Source organism: Penicillium manginii (assembly GCF_028828005.1).
Source record: "Penicillium manginii strain IBT 31320 chromosome Unknown utg000004l:1.0-7231830.0:1.0-7236170.0, whole genome shotgun sequence".
Lineage (NCBI taxonomy): Eukaryota > Fungi > Ascomycota > Eurotiomycetes > Eurotiales > Aspergillaceae > Penicillium > Penicillium manginii.
The window spans coordinates 6,803,435-6,828,228 of record NW_026643105.1 but is presented as its reverse complement, the minus strand read 5'-3'; the positions used below and the strand labels follow the sequence as shown (position 1 = coordinate 6,828,228).

Here is a 24,794-nt window from a genome sequence, read left to right as displayed (position 1 = left end):
GGCGAGCCGAGGCCAATTGATGGCTAGCTTCCTTCATGAAACGCCGGCCCAGAACTCATGGGAGCTTCCGTGCAATGGCTTTGAAAGGAAGACACTCTTTTTGATTCCTCTCGGGATTGAGACCAAGGCCACAATCAGTTACTAGATGATGGCCGCACCTCCAATGATGCGTCTTCGATAATTCCAGTCCATCGAATCACCCATAGCTTCGCCTCAGGTAAATTCAAGTTTTGCATGAACATTAGTAGATTCCGACCAACCAATCCTTATGTATCCAGCGCGTATGTGATCCGCTTTGCTGCCGCGCTCACGAGTATAGCAAAACGAAGAAGTCTAACGTGCTCGGAAGACCCATGGATGGTAATGAGTTGTTCAATAATATGGGAGGCTGTCATGTTATAGTTCATTCAACAGATATGACTTCGATTGGCCAGCGTAGCCAGTGCGACCATTCATTTCCCAAGTGATCACAGATCAATCTTACCAGAAACTGGCCTCCATCACCACATATCCACAAGTCACGCCGTAAGTGTATCAGCGCGGCATAATGAGCCAAAACCACCAACCCATGTGGCTCTCTCATTCTCAGAAGATCAATGTAACCTTTGCATACCATGGCTGGCCAAGCCCGGATGGAAATGATGCTGGGTCTTTGGGAAACTTCCCGGTCAGACTCGTCGAGGACAGGCTGTAAGGCCAAAATGGCTTGCTTACAGCTATCCTTGTATTCTTGGACAAGGTTCGCCGTCGTAATGAGCCCCAGAAGCCGCGAGCAAGTTTCGCCGGAAACTGTTCCAGTAGGCGTCACAGCCTTCTCTCCTTGCTTAAACATCGTTCCCAGGATGCTTTCTTTCAATAAGTTCCATGAACTGCCCGTGACTGCCCGAACTCCCTGATTCAAACATAGAGAACGTATAAAGTTGTCTAAGAAGTGCTCAAATGTTGTTTCTCGGAAGAACAATGTCTCGCACATCTCATGCATTCCAAGAGCGGAAGAAAAAATAGCCAATGGCACGCATGTTTCCGCATTAACTTCGGGTGCTATCTGGTTAAATATTGATAAGGCGTGGGTCTGTAGCTCTTTCGCTTGGTGATGATAAATGTTCTGGTCGGAGGTCAAAGTGCTCAGATGCAAGGCAGCAAGCGCCAAGAGCTCATTCAAGACGTACGGTGAGGATAACACCTCTTTAAACACGTCTCGGAACGAAACGTCAGGAAGGTCGATTTCGTCGCGCAGTGAATCAAACGTTTCAGTGCATAGGTGGTAGAACAGTTTCACGTGCTCCATATCAACTGGAGAAGTTTGGGGTTTCTCTTGATGATTTTGCTGTCGCTCCCGAGGGCTTTGGCTTGATTCCCGTGAGCCATGCACATCGTCGGGCAAAAGTGACCCCCTTGAGATTCGGCTGGAAGAACGAGAGGTATTCCGTGGCCTGGCAGTGAGAATAGGGGATGCGAAATCACAGTTTCGTTCTGAGCTTATGCAGTTGGAACAGACTGGTTTATTCTCATCGCACTTTCAATTAATCAGTAACTTGAATCACCAAACGGGTCAAGTTCTTCCGGAGGGTGGCACCTTTATATGACGACGCTTGCATTCCACACATCCTCCGCGGGACTTTTTATGTGTTCGACGGACCATTTCATGCCGACGTATCTGTTGCTTTCGCGTTTAAACAAGGCGATATTTCCTGGCGTTGCCGGACGCGAATGGAAGCGCTGCAAGAATAACCTGAGAGCAGCGGTTACATCGGCTATGTAAGCAGATTCAAGTTTCAGCAGAAATAACCTTTGGAACTTACCCGTCGCCCACCGCCTACGGAACCGCACCGCGCCGATCTTTGAGGTGCTATTCGTCACTTTCCCAAGGGTTACTTTGACTCTGGTTTATAACTCCGCAGCAAGCAGAGCCTCGTGAAAGGACTCCTTTCAATACTTTCATTCTATTTTTCCTACCCCGTTTTGAAATGGACTTCAAAAATTCCCCATACAGCTTAAAATATCCTCATACTATTAATTTTCAATGCCTGGCTATTTTTAGAAATCAAAGCCTCGAATGACTGCAGGTGTACTTAGGCATGCAAGATGCGCGGGAATTGGGAAATGATCATCTCCCCAAGCTGAACGACCAAATATTCATCAAAATTATGCTAGATTTTGAGAACCTACAGGAACTGTGACCGAGTGTCTCGGCTAACTGGTCAGGTGATAAATACGAACAACGCTGCCTCAACGTTGAAAATGGTTTGATCTTCTCGAGGGGTTAGGGCCGGGGGGCTGCTCGAGAGAGATCGGTTGTAAAGCTGGACTTCCAGAACCATGATGGAGCTGCGGATGCGTATATTGCCCACAAGATATTATAGTTGAAAAGTGAATTCACTTTCAATTCTTACCTCGTAGCAAAGCACAGCCTTGGAATGTCATATACTTCTTCTCAGCTTCTCTGTCCTCAATATGATCCAATTCCATCCTAAAAATTCGTCATACACAAGTAGTCGATAGTCCGTGGTATCATTCAGTCAGACAAGTACCTTGCATGAACTGGGCCTCCGTCTCGGGAGCACCGGAGTTGCTTTGCACCCCGCTATTGACTCTTTTTCTCGTCATTCCGGGTCGTAAACGTTGGAAAGATCCCAAGGCATGGTACTCCTAGAACATCATGATAATTTTGATTTTATTTGGTTTGCATGAGTCGAATTCCTACTTAGTATGCTTGATCTATTCAACAAAAATTTTCAATTGTACTACGGAGTTTCTGTTGGGTAGTATGGGGTATCTTAGAGGCACAGGCCCTAATTACAGGGCTAGCATTCCTTCAGTCTATCACTTCGTCCTAGACATGTCGATGAATGTTCCCGAGGCAGACTCGGTGTTGATGAGTAATTTTGGAAGTAGACCGGAATATGTCTCCGCTGATGCAAAGCTGGAGAAAACATTACGTAGTACTCCTGAAAACAAAATGCCTCACCAGAATTCAATCGCGATGATTTCGAGGAAAGCAAAGTTATAAATAAGAGGTTTTCACTCATCGTCCACTGGTTCTTTTTATTACACTCATCTACTGAATCACAACAGCTATCCAAGTTCATACTTCCCATAAGTGATTTGCTAGCATATCACCATTGTCAACATGCACTATAACACTATCATCGGCTACATTCTTGCCACTTCTTGCCTGGCTATGGCTAAATTCGATTCCGACTCTGATTCCGATTCCGATTCCGATTCTAATCCCAATAGAAGATGGGGCTTAGAATTTTTCACCGACGGGGGATGCGGAAAAGGTCATTCCTCTTTCGGTGATAGCAAAACATGGGAGTGTATCAACATTGACCCCGGCTCGGATGCGAAAATCTCATCCTTTGGTTGGGATGCGGATGATTGTGACTTCGATCTCGATGTATTCTTTGAAGAAGATTGCAAGGGTTTTTCGGATAAGAGCTGGGGAAGGTGTAAGGACGCCAATTCTTTCAAGGGCCAGTCATACAAGTCTTTCGTGGTGAGTTTCAGCCTTCTGGATATGGAAGCATGAAGTGAAAACAGATAACTAATTTATCGGCAAAACTGACAGGTTGGAGAGTCTTTCTTGGGTCCAATCCGATGTGGAAAAAGATGGACGTAGGTCTCCAAAAGGATATATCAGGATACAAGACCCTCTGAGTCCAGGCCTAGCTTTTGAGAGTACCTACCTAGGTAGTATTGGCTTTCAAAATTGAACTCTCTCACCTTCGGAGCATATCTGATGCTTTCAAGTAAATTGTGTACCGCTATAAATATCCCTTCTTAGACTAAATTCTGTGGAAACTTTGGAATACACAGGGACTTGAAGATTTATAATATTCATCTCATACTAGACCAAACCCCTTGGTTACTGGAAGCGAGGTGTAGTACCCAGGGTATTGTGAAACAATGATATGCTCCTGACAAAGGCCCGTGCAGCAGCGAGAAGCTCAATTCTCTCGTGGCCTGGATGTGCAGTCCTTTCTCGCATCCCCCGACAGCGAAAGTCCTTTCATCCACGTCAACAAGTTTGATGGGACGGATGATTTGCCCGGCCTAGCCTAGGACAACCACGGCTCGAATCTGCACCCTGTTTTAGTACTAATGGTATTTTCTGCACGTTCACTGACAATTTATAGACTCACCCTTCAAAACAAACATAGTTGTTTTTCATTTTCTTTTGATTTTGCATTATCGGAATCCCATTGGGTACATTGGAACTTGAAGTATACAAATGGCCCTTCTTATCAGCGGAGTCGGTGGACGCCGGCAAAATTAGAGAGGCCAAAAGAAGCTCCGCTCACTGCGCTGCTTCAACTCCGCCTACAGCAGCCCACCATGTCATCAAGTGAGTCTCACATCCCGCCATGAGCTGTAATATACTGAATCGATGACTGACTCATCTCTGCCAGATCAATTCACAGTAGCATCACCGCCAGCGGACGCCATTTCCGCCTTGAAATTCTCCCCCGATCCCAACTCCACGAGAATCGTTGTTTCGTCATGGGACAAAAACGTTTACCTTTACGACTTGCGCGATGAGAACGGTGTGGTGGGAGAGGGCAAGCTACTTCAGAAGTTCGAGCACCGTGCACCAGTACTGGATGTGTGCTTCGGAGAGAATGAGAACGAGGTCTACACAGCTGGTCTAGATTGGGATGTTCGCAAGTAAGTGCTGCTAGGGACTGCGCGCAAGCCATATAGAGCTCCGCGAAGCTTCACCATTCAGCGAAGATGCTAATGACTCTAGGATTGATCTCAACACATCCGAACAAACCGTCCTAAGCAGCCACGAAGCCGGCGTACGCAACGTCGTTTACAGTCGCGAACACAACCTCGTCATTTCCGGCTCCTGGGACTCAACCCTCCACATCCACCGCCCCGACGCAATCCCCGTCACCGTTCCTCTCCCCTCGAAACCATTCTCGCTCTCTCTAACAGCTACCAAGCTAGTCGTGGCCATGGCGTCGCGATCATTGCACATCTACGACCTGAAGGCTTTAGCCCTCCTCACGGCACAGGCGGATAGCGCCAGCGAAAACGGGAATAAGGTCGAGATCGAGCCGTGGCAACGGCGTGAGAGCAGCCTGAAGTTCATGACCAGATGTGTCGCATGTATGCCCGATGACGCCGGGTACGCTTCATCTAGCATTGAAGGCCGTGTGGCTGTTGAATGGTTCGACCCGTCTCCCGAGTCGCAAGCGCGCAAGTATGCCTTCAAGTGTCATCGCCAGACTGGCGAGGACAATGTGGATGTTGTCTACCCGGTCAATGCGCTCGCGTTCCACCCCGTGCACGGCACATTTGCTTCCGGAGGTGGTGATGGTGTTGTGGCTCTGTGGGATGGCATTTCTAAGCGCCGTATTCGTCAGTACCAAAAGTACACCTCTAGTGTGGCGGCCGTCGCATTTAGTGGCAATGGTAAGTACCTTGCGATTGCAGTCAGCCCTGGTTTTGAAGATGGCAAGGACGAGATGCCGGAGGGTATCGTTAAGATCTATGTCCGCGAATTAGGCGAGACAGAAGCCAAGGGCAAGGGAGCCAAATAAGTTCCCGAGGTGTAAATGCTGAATGGAAAAGTGAGGTCCTCTTGATACCAAACACAATCTAATGACTCAAATGCGCAATTCCTACACGTAGACATCGATAGTGCACCATTTTTTCAGGCACTAGCTTGCATTCAAGTTCCTTTCTCGACCCGTTCGGGCATCACATCTTGGTATCATCTATATGTATCCTTCATAACATCAAACCTGGGAATCCCAAATCTATTGAATAGCATTGCGCACCGAGACAGAGCCGTCGGGCATACCGAAGTAAGCAGCAACAGGGCGCTGACCACCAACACCTCCAGCGGCGGTAGCCTGGGGTCCAGTCTGGCCGTAGAAGATGCCAACCTCAAGAACACCAGCAATCTGCTTGATCTCGCGCGCAAGACGACTAACCTCCCAGACACCGCCAGTACCAGTTCCGTTAAGGCCGCCGTCGAGATCAGCCTGAATAAGCAAGGGCGGGAAGGGCGCATCGATGAGGAAGAAGTCCTGATCGGTCTTCAAGTTGCCCTCCTTGAGGGTGGAGTTGGGGCGGATGGTGGGGTTGATGGAGCCCAGCTCGGTCAGTTTTCTAAGGACGCGGAAAGCGGCGATGGGGGCGACCTCGATAGGGATGTACTTCCAGTTGGTGAGGAGGCGGGATTGAAGCTTGCGGGAGTCTATTGAGTAGAAACGAAAGTTAGTGGATTTTGTATAGGACGTTTGGTTGTTCGCATAAATGCAACTGCTGCTGTTCTCTGGAGGGGCAATTCCTACCAGCGACGCAAATGAACTCCTTCGCTTGCATGGCAACCAGCTTCTCCTGGAAAAGGCAGGCACCGCCACCCTTGATGCAGTTTAGCTCATCATCAACCTCGTCCGCGCCGTCAAATGCGACATCCAGGACGACGCCGCGGGGGATAGCATCGAACTCGACGGCTGTCAACCCCGCGTTGACGATCAACTGGCGGGACTGGTATCCCGTGGGAACGTAGCGAGTGGCAGAGGTATCGACACCAAGGGCCTTGATTGCCTCGACGACGTAGACAATGGTTGTACCACTGCCGATACCAACCCACTGCGCGTTCTTGGGGTAGTGGTTGGCGACGGCGGTGGTCGCGGCAGCGCGCTTTGCCTCTTCGACGTTGGACATGGTGGATTGCAGGCGGGCGGAGAGTGAGAAGGGAGTGCGCTGGAGGGGAAGAGGGAGAGGGAGAGGGAGAGGGAGAGAACGGAGGCGAGGGTTAATGCGAAGAGGAGAGAGAATAGACGAGCAGAAAAGTCGGCCCATGGAGGATTCCGGGGTTGAGTCAAGCACGTCCAGACTGGTCGATTGCCGTCGCAGAACATCGTCATGTGGGGTTGACAACTTCATAACTAGTGAACTACAGTTGCCACCTACACATGACACTTTCAGGTTGATTTTTGCGATTTTACGAGTTTTTGATGTAGTTTACCTATATGCTAAATATGTTTTGAGATCGCAATTTTTTGGCTCTTCCAATCGCTGTGGCTCCTCTAGATCTTGCCATCCCGTCACTGTATAGCATCACTCTATAGAAACCACTCACTCCCCCGCCGATACTAGCACATGAAAGTCGTCCCTCCGCACTCACCGGCTCCATGCAAGCGCATGGACACTCAATTGACGTGGTTTAGTGCGCGCAGCTCCAAGAGCCAACCGGGTGGTTTGTAGTGGAGTCGGTGGGATTGCCATCCACGGAAGGACTAAGCGCCTCTGGTAACCCCTAGAATGACTAGACTGACTTTCCAAGCGTGCAATTTCCTCGATATTAATCTGTTCGATGAATCAGTCGACGATGGAGAATCTGGCGATGGTAGCGACCGTTCATCGCCTGTTTGAATGATTTCCATGTATTGGCGCGCGTAATTTTTTCACAATCTGATACCCAGATCCTTAGTCGTCACCTCGGATCAGTTGCAAGGCTAAGTAGACTCTGAATATACGAATCCCAAGGCAAACAAGAGAAGCAATGAAAATATTCCTGCTATCATGCAATCCGACGTCCTTGTCGAGATCATTCTTCCAACCAATGCCAAAGTAGACACCGAAAGCAGCAACTGTAGAATAGATTGACGTAGCTAGCAAAACTATGGGGATAGACATGAATCTCATTGGATAAAATATCAGGTTTAAAGCATTTGCTTATGAGGGAGTAGTCGAAAGATTCGCAGCTGATGCGGTCAAAAAACTAGAGAATATTATTGTCTTGGTCAGTGGCTTAGAGCTGCAGTCGGGATGGATACATTGATATGGTATTCAGATTGAAACTATTGACTACTAGTATCAGACTGGGTGTGGACTTGTACACAGAGCTTGACATTCGATGCTTTCGAATTTCAACTATTTTAGTTATTTGATTCATATACAAGGGATAGTCTCCACATCACCTCCTTCACAACTGTTTCCAAGCTGGATCTATTACACAGTGCTGTCCCCGCTGGCGCGGTTCGGTTAAGGATTTCAAGACTGAAAGAAATATAGAAAAGTAGCTTTATAGCTCCAGCTCAAGTATTTCCGGGGCTGTGATTTCCATATCCTAAGTTAGCATCTATTTATTTACTTTTGAAATCGCAAGCACCCACACACACATGGCAACCTTAGATGCAAATATTGACGCCTCGGTGATCAGGCATAAATAAAGCCCGCCGCTTAGTCAAAACAACGACGCATCAACAACGCCGCAACGTACCTCATCAACAATCAAACAACATACAGAATTTCTTAAGTTTGGTGAACACAAATTCCTGGAAATTCGCAAAGCCCGCCCATCTGGTTGAATTTTCCCCTCCGAAATCCCCCAGATTTCATTCCCAGCCCCGCCACATTCACATCATACCATGGCGGACGCCTTCCCCGCGACCCTGGCAGGACCAACCTCCAAGGAGCGCAGATACGATCGACAGCTTCGACTATGGGCCGCCAGTGGCCAGCAAGCACTTGAAGATGCCCGCGTTTTGTTGGTCAACTCGGACGGCCCCCTCGGTTCAAGCAGCACTGGAGTCTCCGGCGTAGCGGGCGTTGAGACGCTCAAGAACCTTGTTCTGCCTGGCATCGGTGGCTTCACCATCGTCGATCCAGCGATGGTCACCGAGGCTGACCTGGGTGTCAACTTCTTCCTCGAGCAGGACTCTCTTGGCAAGTCTCGCGCCGATGAAACATGCCGTCTGCTCCGAGAGCTGAATCCCGACGTGCAGGGTTATTCGTATTCAACGGTACGCTTTCGCTCTCACTTCGAGAACCACAATAACTAACGCCCTTTCAGCCAATTACTGAACTACTTCAAGATCCTGCATTTCTCCCCCAGCACAAGCTGATCATTATCTCTGGCCCAGCCAAGCGCTCTACCCTGGATCCGCTTTGCCTAGAGGCCCAGGAATTGGGCATCCCAGTGCTTTACACACACTCAGTGGGATTCTACGCGACCTTCTCCTCTCAACTAGCCGCAGAATTCCCCATCGTAGAAACTCACCCAGACCCAGAAACAACGCAAGACCTGCGTCTGCTAAATCCCTGGCCTGAACTCGCCGGCGCAGCAGCAGCCTTGCCTAACCTAGAGGCCATGGACGATCACCAACATGGCCACGTCCCATACATCCTCCTTCTCCTACACTTCGTCGAGGAATGGAAGCAATCTCACGAAGGCAACGCACCGGCAAACTACAAGGAGAAGACCGAGTTCCGCGAATTCGTCCGATCCAAGACCCGCACTGACAACCCCGAAGGCGGCGAGGAGAACTTCGACGAAGCGGTAGCTGCCGTATTGAAAACCATCTCACCATTCACCCTGCGCAGCACAATCCGGGAAATCTTCGAAATGGAGCAGTGCCAAACGCTCACGGCCGACTCGGCCGACTTCTGGATCATCGCATCTGCCATCAACACATTCTATACCAAGCACAACGTCCTCCCCTTGCCTGGATCCCTCCCAGATATGAAAGCCCAGTCAGCAGACTACGTCTCTCTCCAGAATATCTATAAGAGCAAAGCACGCGCAGACGTGGAAGAAGTCCTTGCCACAGTGCGCCAGCTCGAATCACAGCTAAACCGACCAATGGCACCGATTCCAGACCGAGATGTGGAAGTATTCTGCAAAAATGCCGCACACATCAAGGTCGTGCGTGGCCGGGCGATCCCACAAATAAACAGCAACAGTGATCCCGAAACGCTGAGTGCCATTCGCAACCAGCTCGGCCTGTCTCAATTGGGTCTGCCGGACTCGCTTGTCTCCGTTTTCATTGCGACGCAGATCCTCGATGCGGTCGTCGATGAGATTCAAAGTTCGGCGCAGAGTAGCTCGTTCTCTGTCGATGACGAGGCTCTCTGGAAAAGTCATACTGAGCGGATTCTGGCTCTTTTGCAGAGAGATGATCCCACGCCTTTGGACGAGGAGGCGAGAGAGTCGATTGAGAATGCTATCTTGGAATTGCGGAGGGCGGAGGGTGGTGAGTTGCACAATATTGCTTCTCTGGCTGGTGGTCTCGTTGCACAGGAGGCTCTCAAGGTGTTGACCAGACAATATGTTCCCATGGATAACACCTGTGTCTTTGATGGAGCCCGCAGTCGGAGCGAGATGTACAGGCTGTGAGGAATTGGCTATGATGCATATTCGACAGGGGTATTCCTACGAGGGAACTCTAGGTGTAGCCTGAAGACATACGCGTTACATTATGAATTATGAGTGATTTGAGTGGTATTCGCTGTTAGAATAAAAAATACCAAGTAAAATGGCCTAGGGTGGATTAAGACCCGATTCGATTCATTCCATCGTAGCGTTCTTTACATCGGGGTTCACGTAAGTCACGTAAGTGCCAGAGCTTCAGAGTCCTTTGCAAGTTGCATTGACTCGTTCTGTCAACGTCCATGTTTCTTACTGATGAACCGCGGGGGACATTACCACAGTCACTTAAACCTTCGTGGCCGACTTGATTGGGCGGGGAAAGGGAAATCAACCCCTAGAGTGTACCCCCATCTGCCGAGTAAAGCCGACCAACTTGATGCTGATGTTGGTGTTAGAAGAGGTGCAGGTAGCCTCACTAGAGGCACTCATGTATCACCTCTTCTTTCCACGGAAATTTCCATTCCGTTTATTACCCATCGAAGCACTCTGCGTCTCATGAAGTTTTTCTTTTCCAAACGCCGCATCGGAGATTCTCAGATAGCTGACAATACCTTGGTCCACCACGGCCATGACAACGTTCCGATATCCATGTCGCAAACGCATATAGACTAATCGCTTCATTTTCTCGCCGCTCGGTGGGTCCAGCGGTGTACTTTCCAGCAGTGCACCGAGTTGAGCGAGAGTAGGAATAGAGGCCGTCTCGCGTGTATTCACCACAGCAATGCGGAAATCCGGAGCTGGCCAGGCGGACTTCTTGATCGGGGTGGAAGGTCTGTATGCGTGGAACACCACTCGGAATGGAGGGCAAGTGTCAAGGGGATCTCTCTCAATTGCGAGACTGGGGTCGTACCATGGGATCATGGCTAGTTGGCGGTATATGTTATCTGCGCAGCTTGTTAGAAGAGGGCTGAAAGCAACACCGGGGAATTAGAAGAAACTCACTATAGCTGCGATGCATGCCGCACCCCACGACCGGACCAGCGGCCGTAGACCTAGTGGACAAAGGATCCTGAGCCCAGCTAAAAATCTGCTCCAGGATACCCGCCAGACCGGCCCCACGCTTCAGAGGACGCTGCGAGGCACATTCTTGACTTTGATCCTTCAATCCCTCCACCTGCGCCGAGTCATCCCACCCCGGCGCCCGGGCCAGGGCATACCCAGTCCTCTTCAGCCCAGTGTAGACAGTATACCGCTCCAGCGTCAGTCCAGCCCGCCCCATAAAACACGCATAAGCCGCCTGCAAGCTCATCGGGATAGACAATTCCTCAGGACTCTCATCGTCCGGCGCAGCGGTCATTTCAATCGGCCAGCGAATATCCAAGCTCCCGCGCTCGATCAAAAACAGTGCTTCTTCGGGCAATAACCAGACTCTATTCCAACGATCCGACTGGCCCGTAGTTTTAAAATATTGCCCCTTCGGGTTGGGCACGTAGACACAGCTATCCGGGTGCACATTTACACCAACGCCCTTGTAGCCAAATCTGGCTGGGTCTTCGATATCGATACCGGGCGGGGGCGCGGGACCGTCTGGCGCATAATACGCAATAACTCTACTGTTGAGATTATGCAGACGTGGGTGCGCGAGGGCATCGTGCATTGCCTGGCGGGATTTGGAGAGGACATCGGCTTGGTGTTCGGTTGGGTTTGGTTCGAAGTCTTTTTCGCCGCGCTTGGGGAGGCCCGGGGAGGATGTGTCAGTTAGACTAGATCGGATGTGAGTATTAGCATTGGCTTGGAGAGGGTGACCTTGGTCTGCATTGCGCGCATACAAATTGAGGTGACTCAGTAGGCGGAAGTCCTGAGTCTCGTCAGAGAGGTCGGTCTCGACTTGGGTTGGTTCGACTGAGGTGCCTCGGACGGCGTCCTCATCTTTGTCCTCCATATCAGCAGGTGATTACCAGGTCAGGTCAATTCTGGTGTGAGCTTTAACTGGAGTTGTGTAGTTATATCCTAGGATGCGGTGGAGGCGACGAGAAAATTGGAGATTCCCAATGATTGGGGTTTATCGATAAGCGGTGGCCCGAGCCCGCCTTCCACATTCCCATGGCACTTGGACATGAACTACACTCTTGAAATGCCAAGATCTAACATGATATCCACGGATTCAACTGTCAAGGACTATAATGAGACTCTACGAAAGGTAACATTGTCTTCGAGTGCCCCAAGGGCTCAAAATTCAACCCATTCGTGCCACGGCTCACAACATATATTCAGATATCAAGGAGTCTCGAAAATGCCCTCGAAACATTCGGGCCCTCTTCATTTCAATATCATGCCATACTCGAGCTCCTCCACGACTGCCTACACGATATCGAAGAAGCAAAGAAAACACCAGTTCAACCAACCGTCGACCCCGATGTGCTCACCTTAGCGATGGGATTCCTAAATATTGCAGAGTAGCCCAAGCGGGGTTGGTTATGTCTTGTGTTTGCTTTTTTGATACCCCCACGCGCACTGGCACTCGATTACTACTACAAAGTACAACTTGCATACGACCGAGGTTGCCCTGGTGTCCTGATGTAAGATTGTCAGTGGATAGTATATTGGATATATTGGACCATTATTGCATTTTAATTAGTCATCCATGGATTTATATTGAGCTTCCAAGGTTACTTGCTCAACTTGAAGCTCAAGCTCAAGCTCAGATACTAAAACGCGGAAGCAAGAAAAATACGCCTCCTGCCCCAACCGGAGCGAATCTGAGTAAATTGAGATCGCCGCAAGAGCGAGTGTCTTCAAGATGAGACTGGTCAAAATGCCTCCCGAGGCACGAAGTGGAAACCCGCAACACCCCCGAACGAGCAAGCTTTCATGATGCCATGCAACAAACTCCAAGCTCTATGCAATCATAAGACATGATATGATATGAGGCCTCTGGCCCCGGTACAGAGGGGCTCAACTCAGTAGTGGCGGCCGTCAGGCCGTCGGTGCTATGTAGATCCGATCGACGATGCGATCTCTCTGTTCATTGAGCCTTCTTGGCGTCGACACAAATCGGGTTCAATTAAATGTACTCTGTTCATTTCCAGAGCGGAATATTTTCGGTATAGATCGTTGTTCACATAAGCCGTTTCCTCAGTCGATCAGTGGTTTCTTTTGGTTGCCAACCAGAGCCACGCCCAGATAATTGAGGGCATTGAGGTCGTGCGGTCGTACAATTGCTGGCAGAGGAAGCATTGGATTGTCTGGGTTCACGTGGGCTGCATCGCGCGCAGCTTGTTCGATGGCTTCCATTTCTTCTTTGCAGCCTGCGTGGTCGAGTGGGCAGACGACGATCGGTTGTCGGATGGTGATATCTCTCGCGGATGTTAAATGAGCCTGCCATTTATCACGTTAGCTTTGAATCCGGAGTATACAAGACCGCATATCGTTGGAAGACCCACCCGCACTGTGAGGTAGTATTCGATTTTATACAGGCTGGCCGTAGTGGTGAATCCGCTGACGCCATACATCGGAAATGCTGCGCGACTTCGCGGCAAGATACCCTCCGAGTCCCGCATGTCCTTGGCGGGAAATACCAAGCCTAGATTCGTCAGGTATCCCGACTGGGGTAATCGGACCCCCACCGCCTCGGTTTTCTTGGTGAGAGTCTTAATCTTGCGTTGGGGCTCGTCGCCTTCGTGGTTGTATATGATTTCTTCGTCGATACCGATGGTGATTTTGTTGATGGTGACTTTTCGGGCCTTGCCCATCCAGTCTTGGTTCGGAGATAATTTGACGTATACGCTGACAGGATCGAGAGGTCCATAGGACCACCGGGGTAATGAGATGGCCAATGTGACCAGGTGATCTGATACCCGCTCTGCTGACTCGGGGCGGTTATACATGCCGAAGGTGGATAGTGTATCGTAGCGAGCGATGGGGACGGGGAATGTATATTTCCGTTGCTCTGACTGGCCTTGTTGTACCATCACCACCATTTCGTAGTATGTTTCGGCCGTGCGACTGGGTAGCTGTAGACTTGCGGGAGGTACTCGCCGAGAGGCATCGCGGCCCCCACGACCAAATGGGATGAAGAGGACGAATGGGAGATCCATAGCGATGACTTCTTCAAACTCCTTGCCGGCGGGGCATCGAAATAAGAGCATTTCTTTGCCGACGATATCTGCGACTTCCTTTCGAGGGGGGGGCAAGGCGTTTTTTGGTGACGGAGTCGGCCGAGGGATGGATGGTTTCGCGACGAAGAAGGGAGATGGTGACTAGGGAGACATTGACGGGAGCTGATATGCCGACGCTGGGCCGGATCTCGACTTTACCCTCGACTCGAGGCTGGGTGAAGGGCGGGATTGTTTAGCATTCAGTACTTGAGCTGAGTTGAGCTCGAGTCCAGGGGATCGCGCAACGCAACTGCCCCCGGTGGGGGATAAAGGATTCAAGACGAAAAGGGCTTACCATAGTAGCCGAGATGCCCGGGTAGCCGATTAGAAAATTGCCATTTGCCGGACCTGAAACGCGCACGAAGGCGGCCATCTCGAAAGCGCAGTTCCCACACTAGCATGGACATGCGGTGGAGGAGGCGCAGGGAAGTTGTGGGGAATCGGCAATCTGGACCCTGTCGCACAGATCATAGAGGCCTGACCAGAGGGCGCGATAAGGTGGAGATGGGTTTGAAGGGGGTAGGAGGAATTAGGAGTTGGGGGGGGGGGTCGTTTGAGATTGAAGGTGAAGTTGAAGGTGGAGGGGGAGAGGAAGGGTGAGGCTGATGATTGAGCTGAGCTTGGATGATGTGGATGTGGTCGATGTGGGGGGTGAGCCTTGTCCAGCCGAGTTGGCGCTTAGAGTATTACTATAGAGCTAGTTTCTTTACGGTTATTCAGTGCGGACATTTCTATTTCTATTGATTAGTATTGATCTACTGATCTATTATCTACGGAGTACTGATCTAGAAAATGTAATATAATGCCGGTCTCCAGTTGTCTCAGTCCAACCGACGTCATTGTCAGCACACAAGGTGTACTCTGTAGTACATAATTAGTTAGTACTCTGTCCACGTCAAAGTCAATCTCGTCTCTCCTTTTTGGGGGCCATTCTCTCCTCAAGCCAGATCCAGAGATCACAGAAATTCCCCATTGAACCAGCCCTAGAGATCAACAAAGAACTTGAAGTGGTCAACTTGAACTTGAACCACGGGACTTCCGCGTGCGGCCAAGCTTTCCTTTCCACTGGTTCTCGTTGCGGTTGCCAGTGCAACACGAACCATTGCCATCTTCCCTCCACTTCACCTTTGACCTTATCTTCCTGCATATCTTGATTGGATCTACCCTTGCCTCAACTCCTACTCCTACTAGTTACTACTCACACCATGCCTCCCCGTCGCCGCACGGCTGCCTCCACCGGCCAGTCTACTCTCTCCTTCGGTACAAAGTCCCGGGTGACCAAACCATCAACTGCTCCTCAACTGGGGAAGAATCTCGACAAGTCAGCAAGTGAAACTCCAGAGCCCCAGGATGTGACAGCCTCCCAGCCTCCAATCCCCCATGTCGCCGAGTTTGTCGTTCGCCAGCAGACCAAGCCATCAACCCAAGAACCTCTCTCCGAAGAGGATAAGCGGGCCTTGAAGATGAGCAAGCAGGACCTGAACCGTTACTGGAAGAAGGAAGAACAAGGCCGCTTGGCCCCCCAGGGTGGGTACTTCGCCAGCGTGGCATCGATCAGAAATCACTAACTTCCCTGATTCCATAGTCCACCAGAGGGATCTAGCCATGGAGGAGAAGATTCTCCGCCACTTTGATCTATCGAATCAATATGGGGTGTGATACCTTACCCCCTCCCCGATAATGATACTCCTTATCACACTGTGCCTCTTTCTACGAAGTCCTGTACCGCAGGAAATATATCGACGATTGTTGCTAACCACTTCCAGCCTTGTATCGGTATTGCTCGACTGAAGCGCTGGCGCCGTGCTAACAAGCTCAAGCTCAACCCACCTCTCGAAGTTCTCGCGGTTCTTTTGAAAAATGAGGATATCGAGGAACGGGCCCATATGGATGCGTTACTTTCATAACCTGAAGAGGGTTGAGTGGAGTATGGTTCTTTCTCAAGGAGCCATGGCCAACTACTCACCGATTGAACAGCAAGGCGTGGGCACTGTACATATATCAACGAGTCATGAATGAATGGGCGTTCAAAATCTCCCTCTCAACCCTCATCGGGAAACTGCATGACCCCTTCTCAATCTTTTAGCCCCTTATTTGTCCGGTTTGTTAACACATGAGATGAATGTCCGGGGTGAGAACATGCTCGACCGAGGCGTGGCGGAGTATTCTCTCTCATATGTCGCCAGTACTCCAAGGGAGTTTGAATCCTGTGAAGATGCAACAGTACGAGTAAGCCTTAAAATTAGCAGTCAGAAGAACGGAAATGAGAGCCAAGGCTGTACTAGGGTGGTGCTGGGATCTTTAATTGCAGATTAATCTCGTTGAACCTTGAGATAATATCCAGGCTGACCCTACCACTGCAGGTACTAAGTTAGTGGTAGTACTAGTCGGATTGTCGGATATTCCCAGATGGTCAAAACCTTCCCCTGTCTCATCTGGACGGGATGGAAGTTACAATAGAATCCGAATAGGCAATTCTCTTCGATCGGATCTGTCGATCGCTAGGTCCAGTTCTAGTCTGGCAGATCGCCTGCTGTACTCCGTAGATTCTCTTCTTTCCACTTCGTCTCCTTCCATTCCCCATTTCCCCATCTTCATCTCCACACTCCCCACCGTTTCCCCCACCAGACCTTCAAAAACTATAACTTGCTAAAATTTCAACTTTTGGAGACTAGCCAAGTCACAAGTCACTGGATGGTTTGTGCTTTCCTGCAATCTCGCGACGCCGCAGGGTCCACCTCCAGCCCCAGCCGCCACCAACCCATTGACTTCAAAATAGATTAAATCCCTCCATCTAAGCCAGTTGCAGCTCTTGACCCCGTCCAGGCACCTCATGTGGGACTTGCTGCACTGCGCTGTGGCGATAACATACGCCGAAACAGAATGGTCGTCCCATGTGATTCTCCTTCTCCGCTACCAGGCTTAGCGCTCCTTGGCCACCAACAAGAAACAACGGCCATGCCAGTCACAAGAAGGACGAGCAGGCGAGAAGGCGACCTTTGCTCCACCATCGCCGCCACCCCCAAGAAGAATGTCTCACTTAGTTGGATCAAGTGGATGTCTGGCCCTGTCAACCCCGGGCTCAGTGCTCTAGCCCCCGTCCAACATGAGTTCGTCCCTGAACATACCGCCAACAATCTCAGGGGAATGTACCCCGTACGGAGTACAGAGTTCTTCGTGGGTCAAGAGCCACAGCTGACATTGCTGCTTAGCCGATGGCCGATGGTAATCGCGACCATGCAGGTACGAGGCCCTCCGATCGAGCAGATTAGCTGGTAAGACGCCTAGACTGCGATCCCATCTCGCTAGACCGCGGGTTTTCACCTCCAAAATCCCCGGACAAAGACAATCAGTCGAAGACCCACGGACCCAATTGTCGCTCCCCGCGGACCCACCCCCGGTTGGCCCATGCCTGGCATCTAAACAGAACAGGCTCGGGGGACCCGGATCGTCCGAGTTATCTAGTAGATCAAAGAAATTGATCTTCTTGCTGCTAAATAAAACTTCCAATGGTGATCGCCGTGGCCCGAAATGGCTCAGAACGCGTAATCATTTCCAGTTGAATGCATCCGAGACCCTTGGTGTGACTTACCAGTACAATAACCATTATTAATGGATTGATGGCGCTGATGGGCTGACGGGTGTCGGCCAAGGGCCTACTTTGGGATAGTTGGATGCTACGCTACCAGAACCCTGTCGTTAGCCCTGCCACTGTTGGCGCTTTTGATTGGGCCTGAGTTCCCCGGATTTGCTTCGGACTGGTACTTCCGTGGCATGAATAACTAGGGTCCACTTTCTGAGCAGTTCTCGAACAAGGTCTTGCGGGGGTGCTCTTGTTGCTCTTGTTGGGTCAGATGCCCCCCCAAATCAGTGTGGTTCGCAATGACTGAAGGAACTATGGATTTTCACCGGTACACAAATCACGAGGATTGCGTACGCAGCACTTGGGCTTGTGGGAAGTACTTTGTCTTTGCTTGTTGCAGTCATCCCGTGCATGTACCATGATGCAGGTGTGCTGTTCTACCAAACCTGATACCTACAAGGGCACTCTGCAAGATCTGCAAAAACAATGCCGCATGTGCTACCTCCATATTGTCTGGTTACTGGTATTTGGATCACACCAAGGTCTAGCGACCAGTGGAAAGTGGAAATTAAAGCCTGCTGCCGTGTGACTAGCTCGAAAACCACCTGCATTGGCTAGTACGCTTACACTAATCCATGCCCTCTTCTCCATATTCGCCCAACCCCATTCAGATGGGGCCGACGTGCATCGCGCGGACCTGTGATACGCACATCGTACACTGCATACCGAATACGCAGTCTATAGACCAGCCCCCGAGCGATATTAATTTACCCCTCTACTCAATCGGGTGCATGAAGCCAGGATCCGGCGCCCGCCATGGTGGCTTGGCCTGCAATGAGATACCCCAGTTAGGACATGGGTGATCTGAGTCAACCGCGGCCATGGGCTCTTCTCGATTCCTGCTTCTTTGTACAAGCGGACATGTGATCTTTATAGTTAGTGCTACCCTGAGCGGAGCCCACGGCACCATATCAAAGCTTATAAAAGGGCAGATGCACCCCAGCCTTGGATGAAGCTCTTCTTGTTACTCGACTACCCAACTCACTCGTTATCCTTAACTGTCGTTTCCAGCACGCTATATTATAATCCCTTTCCAAAAGAGTTCTCATTATAATCGACAAGATGCAGTTCTCTCACGCTCTGATTGCCCTCGTTGCCGCCAGCCTGGCCAACGCTCAGCTCCCCGATGTCCCCTCGTGCTCGGTATGCCTCTCTCAAACCAATGAAGGTTCAAAAGGTGGCCGGGAGTACTAACGATACTCTAGCTCAACTGCTTCGTCACCGCTCTGACCACTGATGGTTGCAGCGCGTTGACCGACTTTGCCTGCCATTGCCAGAAGACCTCGTTGGTCAGCAGCATCACTCCTTGCGTCCAGAAGGCCTGTGAGGTCGCCGACCAGATCTGTATGTTCTTTGAGATATCGATCAATCCTCCCCCACTATGCCACGCCATTGTTTACTAACTGTCACTAGCCGTCTCCAACGCCGTCGTCGCCCAGTGCTCTTCCGCCGGCCACCCCATCTCCGTTCCTCCCATCGAGACCGCCACCTCGGAGAGCTCTACCACCTCCAAGAGCTCTGCCACCGAGACCAGCTCTGGCTCTGAGACCACTGCCACTAGCTCGGACTCTTCCAGCGCCTCGAGCTCTGCCTCTGGCTCCAGCTCTGCCACTGGTGGTGCCACCACCCCTGCTGCCACCCCCTCCGGCTCCGGAGCTGCTGGCTCTACCCCGGCTGGAACTTCCACCCCTCTGGCCACTGGCACCAAGACCAGCGGTGGATCCGGCGGCTCTGGCGCTGCCACCACCTCCCCCGCTTTCAACGGTGCCGCCGGCGTCAAGGGTAACATGGCTGGTGTTGCTGCCATTGCTGCTGCCGCTGCCTACATCCTGTAAATATACATACCTTAATTCGTGCTATTGTTGACCTCGCCGTCGGCTTTCTTTGGATAGGCATGGCAACAAGTTGTATCATTGGCCTGCGGTGGAGGTGATTGCAATAGTGACTCTGTATAGTGGACTCGGACTTAATATAACTGCCCCAGGAGGGGCTTTATGCGATATTCTTCTTCAATTCTATTTGATCCTATTTTATTGTGAATTAAACCTGATGATCAGTTTCTGAAGATCTGAAATCTAAATCTAAAGTTGATCGACAGTCTATCAAATGTTGGTCGCCTTAGAACGCCCCACTTTGATCGTCCCGCAATGGGATGGGCACACAATGGGGCGAAGCCAAGTCTCCGCCCCTAGACATCTCTCCGAGTCCACGACATACAACATACTATACTCGGCAGCAAGAAACAGCAACACGACTGATGCTCAACCCCGAGTGAGGAAGTAGTTTCTGATGGGGTTCAGAGGGAAACCATCACCAGGGTGCGCACCTTGCCGTCAACGACGCATAAAGGTAGGCCACAAGATTCGAACGAGGTTCTGACCTCAGCTCATTCCTTCGATCAGTGCGATGGAAAACTTCCCGCATGTACGCAGTGCCTCAGGGTGCAAGGGAAATGCCATGGATACCGTGATAGACTGGACTTGTTGTTCATGCACCAAACAGACACAACCGTCAAAAAGGCGAATCCACCACATTCATCGAAATTGAAACTGGGTTCCCCCCCCCTAGTTCTTCCAAATCTGATAAAAACGAAGAGGAAAATAATAGCAGCTCCGACCAAGTGATCGGCCCAGTACTGATGCAGGGTCTTGTAGAGCCAGTAAGCTCAAGAGCTGTCAACCTTTTCATGTTTGCTTTTTCCGGTGGCGTCTACCTGGACTATCTTCCTGCTATGTACGGATATCAGGAGAAGCCTGGCTGCTTGCACATCAGCCTCGAAGCCACAGCCTTGGCCTACATGGCAAAGGAGCATCATCGGAAAGATTTGCGACAGATGGCACTGCAGAGCTACGGTACTGCATTATCACAAACGAACCTCGCATTACAAAATCTCAAACCGGCCATGAAACTAGAGACGGCGACGTCTGTACTTCTCTTGGCTCTTTTCACAGTGATATCACCGCAGAATTCAAGTCAGCCGCAAAATATCTGGTCAGAGCATGTACGTGGAGCCTTGGCGATACTGGGTTCTTGTGGTCCGGACATGTTCAACAGTCTTCCTGCCCAAGGCATTCTCCACCATGTCATTTCAACTGTCCAAATTGATTGTCTGGACCGCCGTGTTCAGATGCCCTCTCAATTACAGGCTCTATATTATTTGTCATGGCTGAATCCTGGACCCCAAGTACAACTTTGGTCTTTGATAGATCGCCTTGCCGAGCTCGCTGCTTCAATTGGTAGAATGCCAATATGCCTATCAGAAATCGAGAAAATACGCGATCTCGACTCAAGCTTCGAAGAACTAATGAAATGCATGCCAGAAGCCTATAGCAATTGCTTCGAATTCGAAGAATGCACAGCCACCGCTACTCAACTATTGGAAGGAGAGGCCATTGAGCGAATCCCAGTCCTCAAGTTCAGTAGCTTCAGAATGGCTCAGAGATGGAATACCCTACGACTTTTACGTCTACGCAGCATAGATCTTCTCACATTTGCAACGTCCGCTTATCTCTCATTCAGCCCAGAGAGGACTAATCTGGATGGGGACCTCAAATCATGCCTCGACAATGCATCTGAAACAGCAAAGCAAATCACCATCGAGATTTGCGCCACAGTACCAGAATATCTCAGGCCTGACCAGTTCACTCGATTGCATAATATTGGTGTCGAGGAATCTGCCTGGGCGCGATCACTTGGATGGCCATTAAGCATGGCAAAGGCCAATGCACATAATTCGAAATCCCTACAAGACTATGTCGAGAGGCAATTTCAGGTTATTCGGGGAATTTCGCGCACACGGGATCTAGATTTTGCACCGGGTTGCCAGCCTGGCTCGCTTGTTATGGATGGGTAAGTCCCTTTGCCGGATGTCAGAACCTAGTGCTTTGATTTTCTAACCTTTATTCCTAGAGTACATGCAATATATCTCTCCTGAATTTTTACCTTTGCTGTAAATAGTGAAGTATGAGAAATCCAGAAAAGATTATTCCAAAAAAAAAGAAGATTCCCTCGTTCAGCTGCGGTGCAACGTTACGCGGAAAGCAGAAAGTGTCACCTCATCCACACCCGAGTTGGAACCATTAGCAGATCTCCAAAAGACAAGCTCATTCACGGGAACATTGGCGTAGGATATGGGATCGATATTGACAACGCAGTAGTCATTCCAGACAGTTGTAGCATTGATGGGATGGTCGTAATCATCAATAACATTGATGAATCGCCAAATATCACCAATACGACCATCGGAAGATCGTTTGGTGCGGAAAGTCGGCATCAATTGGAAGTAGAGATCGCCCGTCGTACCGGCCTTTTGCGAGACAAAACTACCCAGGGCGGCGAGAACCTCTGTCGAGTTGGAGACCCAGGATGTAATATGGAGGGCCCTGGCATCGGTATGAGAGAAGGTGATTGAGGAGTTCAACTTCTTATCCGTTGAGACGTAGACACCGCCATAGTTGTCCTTTAGCTGACGCTGGGCTTCCGATTCCGCTGCAATAACAAGTGGATTGAGGACCTTTGTGTAAAGGTTACTCAACCCAGCGAGCTCACCAGCAACGGACATGAAAATAACCAAGTCATATTGCGGGATGATGATGCTGTAGCTGTAATATCCTTCCAAGCCTCCGCCCTTTGTGTAGAAAGTCACCGGGCGCCGAGTATTGGGAAGAATCTCCGTGCTCCGAAAAATCTCCCAGGGATATCCAAGAAGCGAGTGCGAGCCGGAGTTCCAGGCACTGGGCTGGAACCAGTTTATCGTGGGCGTAATCTTGTCGTGGTTTTTGAGGGTCCATCGAAGGAATTTCATCATATCAGAGGAGCTACTATACATTCCGCCGGAACTTCGTAAAATGTCAGCACGCGATCATCAAGCGAGGCTGGATGTCAGGACTTCATAAACTTACGGGATACCGACAGCCAGATCGAAATCCCAGTAGGAGCCTGGCCCGGCATTTGCGGCCACAGAATTGTCGGGAACCTCGAATGTACTATCTTTCATACCGAGAGGGTTCAAGATGGATGTGCTTATGTAGTCCTCGTATTTGAGACCAGTGACATTGCTCAGAATCTCTCCGAGAATATTGAAGCCCACATTGCTGTATGATGTTTCTTTCTGTGGTGCAAATACAGGGTTCACTTGGTGGAGGTCGTGATTCAAATCTAGGTTGTAAGTCAGTTGGGTATCATGAAATCTGTATCTTTTTTCAACATACCAGCAGTGGTACATGAATTAGTCCAATTGCTATACAATCCACATTTGGGAAGATCGTGGAGCTGGGCCGCGGTAGCTGGAGGTAATCCAATAATAGATGGATCGGCCAGGGTGAGGAGTAGATCTTCATCACCAACTTTTTAAACAAAATTAGTTGATGTTTGAATGGGTACAAGCCCCACCGGGGAGATACTCACAGTTATCTGGCAATCCACCGGCATGTGCAAGCAGTGATCGAATTGTGATGCCTTTCCATGAGATCTTGCTAGATCCAGTGGACAGTGAAGAGACGTATCTTGTAACTTCATCGTCAAGATTTAGCTTCCCAAGAGCTTCCTGCTTGAGAATCCCCAAAGCAGTGAAGAGCTTCGTGCCGCTAGCGATCCGGTACACCGAGGAGCCATTGATTGGGCTACCACCTAGAGACTTATCGGTGTGGTACTTTGTATAAAGAGTTTTGCTCGAGGACGAAATCTCCAAGGAAAAAGACGTTTTGGCAAAGTCTCCGGCGTTGATGAGGCTGTCGAGATTCTTGGTAATATCACTCAGGGGCTCTCGCAAAGTATGCTTCCCATAATTTGGAACAGGGAATGATATCTCCGGCTCACAGGCTGCATGGACGGTTTCTAGTACCGCTAGGAATAGACTGGTTGAAAGAAGTAGCTTGATTAATGCCATGGTGATGGCGAAAAGAGGATGAAGTGCTTGCAAAAGCTAATATTCTCGGGATACCTTGAGCTTTATATGCCAACGAAAGGAAGGGATCCTATCCAAGACGTTCGAAGATCCTTCAAAGTCCCCTTAATATCTCCAAAAAGGCACCAGAATTATGCTATTATTGGGAATCTGCCATGACATCGCCGTGGCTTATGCTACAGTATTCTGATTGGCACCAGTACTCTAGAGAATGATCAATTTGCTATGGTATAACAAGGCTGCTAATTTCGACTTGGACATAGTCCGAGACTAATGAGATGCATGCCAGATTGAGCAAAGCTCCTCTCCACCTCCAGCCCCAAGTGTTATTTTAAAACTGTGGATCTAATGACGGCCCCCACTAGACTGACACGAGGTTCCCAAAAGCAGTTAGGCCTCTCCGTAGCTTCCATCCAATTTAGGTTAGGAATATTTCTAGCAGAGAAGCTCATTCGTCCGATCGTATTTTGCAAAATGTTCTCGATATTTTGAACAAGGTGCGCAGATGAGTGACTTTGTGAGCTTTTTAATAACCTACTAGGTCTAGGATGTAGGCCCAGCCACCGTGATGGCTGTCTCCCCTAAAAAAGTAGAAACCGCATGACTAGTAGAGTTGAATACCCGTATGTACATCAACTGATTGACCTTGAATCTATTGCAAAATAACTAGTTGGTGGGTGGTGCTCTTAGATTTTTTATGCGTTGTGTATTCAAGTCTTTACCTATCGACACTTGGAATATGGAGCCGCAATACGCCCCATATCTTCAACATGCGACTCAGCGTCGGTCAATGCAATGAATAATGTTCTCTCATCTCGTACTACTTGGCAAGTGATTTGAGATATAGACTTTAATTACCATGAATACCACGTGATTGAGGCTCGGCGTGCGGTGCACTGCCTCTGCCCCTCGCTTGGTGGCAGACTCGTCCCTCCACGCCCCAACTTTGTTTCTTGTCTTCTCCAGCTAACCTCA

General features: G+C 50.0%; 12 protein-coding genes across 12 annotated transcripts; 7 read left to right on the top strand and 5 right to left on the bottom strand.

Moving 5' to 3' along the window:
* Positions 1–403: 403 nt before the first annotated feature.
* Positions 404–1,288, bottom strand: N7533_006267 (uncharacterized protein; the record flags this gene model as incomplete). Its single annotated transcript, XM_057102917.1, has 1 exon — positions 404–1,288. The coding sequence occupies one exon, from the start codon at positions 1,286–1,288 to the stop codon at positions 404–406; it is 885 nt and encodes a 294-aa protein (XP_056962547.1).
* Positions 1,289–3,130: 1,842 nt separating this feature from the next.
* Positions 3,131–4,065, top strand: N7533_006266 (uncharacterized protein; the record flags this gene model as incomplete). The annotated part of the gene is made up of 2 exons (XM_057102916.1): positions 3,131–3,499; positions 3,940–4,065. 2 exons carry the CDS (start codon positions 3,131–3,133, stop codon positions 4,063–4,065), a joined length of 495 nt encoding a protein of 164 aa, XP_056962546.1.
* Positions 4,066–4,338: 273 nt separating this feature from the next.
* Positions 4,339–5,549, top strand: N7533_006265 (WD40 repeat domain-containing protein; the record flags this gene model as incomplete). The annotated part of the gene is made up of 3 exons (XM_057102915.1): positions 4,339–4,348; positions 4,413–4,668; positions 4,751–5,549. 3 exons carry the CDS (start codon positions 4,339–4,341, stop codon positions 5,547–5,549), a joined length of 1,065 nt encoding a protein of 354 aa, XP_056962545.1.
* Positions 5,550–5,768: 219 nt separating this feature from the next.
* N7533_006264 (ribose-5-phosphate isomerase RKI1) lies at positions 5,769–6,906 on the bottom strand (the record flags this gene model as incomplete). The annotated part of the gene is made up of 2 exons (XM_057102914.1): positions 5,769–6,211; positions 6,309–6,906. 2 exons carry the CDS (start codon positions 6,904–6,906, stop codon positions 5,769–5,771), a joined length of 1,041 nt encoding a protein of 346 aa, XP_056962544.1.
* Positions 6,907–8,393: 1,487 nt separating this feature from the next.
* N7533_006263 (NEDD8-activating enzyme E1 regulatory subunit) lies at positions 8,394–10,141 on the top strand (the record flags this gene model as incomplete). The annotated part of the gene is made up of 2 exons (XM_057102913.1): positions 8,394–8,768; positions 8,819–10,141. 2 exons carry the CDS (start codon positions 8,394–8,396, stop codon positions 10,139–10,141), a joined length of 1,698 nt encoding a protein of 565 aa, XP_056962543.1.
* A 465-nt stretch (positions 10,142–10,606) lies between these two features.
* N7533_006262 (tRNA-splicing endonuclease subunit SEN54 family protein) lies at positions 10,607–12,056 on the bottom strand (the record flags this gene model as incomplete). The annotated part of the gene is made up of 2 exons (XM_057102912.1): positions 10,607–11,058; positions 11,117–12,056. The coding sequence occupies 2 exons, from the start codon at positions 12,054–12,056 to the stop codon at positions 10,607–10,609; spliced, it is 1,392 nt and encodes a 463-aa protein (XP_056962542.1).
* Positions 12,057–13,249: 1,193 nt separating this feature from the next.
* N7533_006261 (arrestin C-terminal domain-containing protein) lies at positions 13,250–14,644 on the bottom strand (the record flags this gene model as incomplete). Its single annotated transcript, XM_057102911.1, is given in 4 exon segments — positions 13,250–13,492; positions 13,558–14,373; positions 14,390–14,443; positions 14,567–14,644. The coding sequence occupies 4 exon segments, from the start codon at positions 14,642–14,644 to the stop codon at positions 13,250–13,252; spliced, it is 1,191 nt and encodes a 396-aa protein (XP_056962541.1).
* An 832-nt stretch (positions 14,645–15,476) lies between these two features.
* On the top strand, positions 15,477–16,178 carry N7533_006260 (putative DNA polymerase delta subunit 4; the record flags this gene model as incomplete). Its single annotated transcript, XM_057102910.1, has 3 exons — positions 15,477–15,798; positions 15,857–15,924; positions 16,038–16,178. 3 exons carry the CDS (start codon positions 15,477–15,479, stop codon positions 16,176–16,178), a joined length of 531 nt encoding a protein of 176 aa, XP_056962540.1.
* A 976-nt stretch (positions 16,179–17,154) lies between these two features.
* Positions 17,155–17,550, top strand: N7533_006259 (uncharacterized protein; the record flags this gene model as incomplete). The annotated part of the gene is made up of 1 exon (XM_057102909.1): positions 17,155–17,550. One exon carries the CDS (start codon positions 17,155–17,157, stop codon positions 17,548–17,550), a length of 396 nt encoding a protein of 131 aa, XP_056962539.1.
* A 1,426-nt stretch (positions 17,551–18,976) lies between these two features.
* N7533_006258 (CFEM domain-containing protein) lies at positions 18,977–19,749 on the top strand (the record flags this gene model as incomplete). The annotated part of the gene is made up of 3 exons (XM_057102908.1): positions 18,977–19,057; positions 19,120–19,258; positions 19,328–19,749. The coding sequence occupies 3 exons, from the start codon at positions 18,977–18,979 to the stop codon at positions 19,747–19,749; spliced, it is 642 nt and encodes a 213-aa protein (XP_056962538.1).
* An 851-nt stretch (positions 19,750–20,600) lies between these two features.
* On the top strand, positions 20,601–21,767 carry N7533_006257 (uncharacterized protein; the record flags this gene model as incomplete). The annotated part of the gene is made up of 1 exon (XM_057102907.1): positions 20,601–21,767. One exon carries the CDS (start codon positions 20,601–20,603, stop codon positions 21,765–21,767), a length of 1,167 nt encoding a protein of 388 aa, XP_056962537.1.
* Positions 21,768–21,926: 159 nt separating this feature from the next.
* On the bottom strand, positions 21,927–23,801 carry N7533_006256 (serine hydrolase domain-containing protein; the record flags this gene model as incomplete). Its single annotated transcript, XM_057102906.1, has 4 exons — positions 21,927–22,752; positions 22,816–23,071; positions 23,125–23,259; positions 23,321–23,801. The coding sequence occupies 4 exons, from the start codon at positions 23,799–23,801 to the stop codon at positions 21,927–21,929; spliced, it is 1,698 nt and encodes a 565-aa protein (XP_056962536.1).
* Between the last annotated feature and the right edge of the window lie 993 nt (positions 23,802–24,794).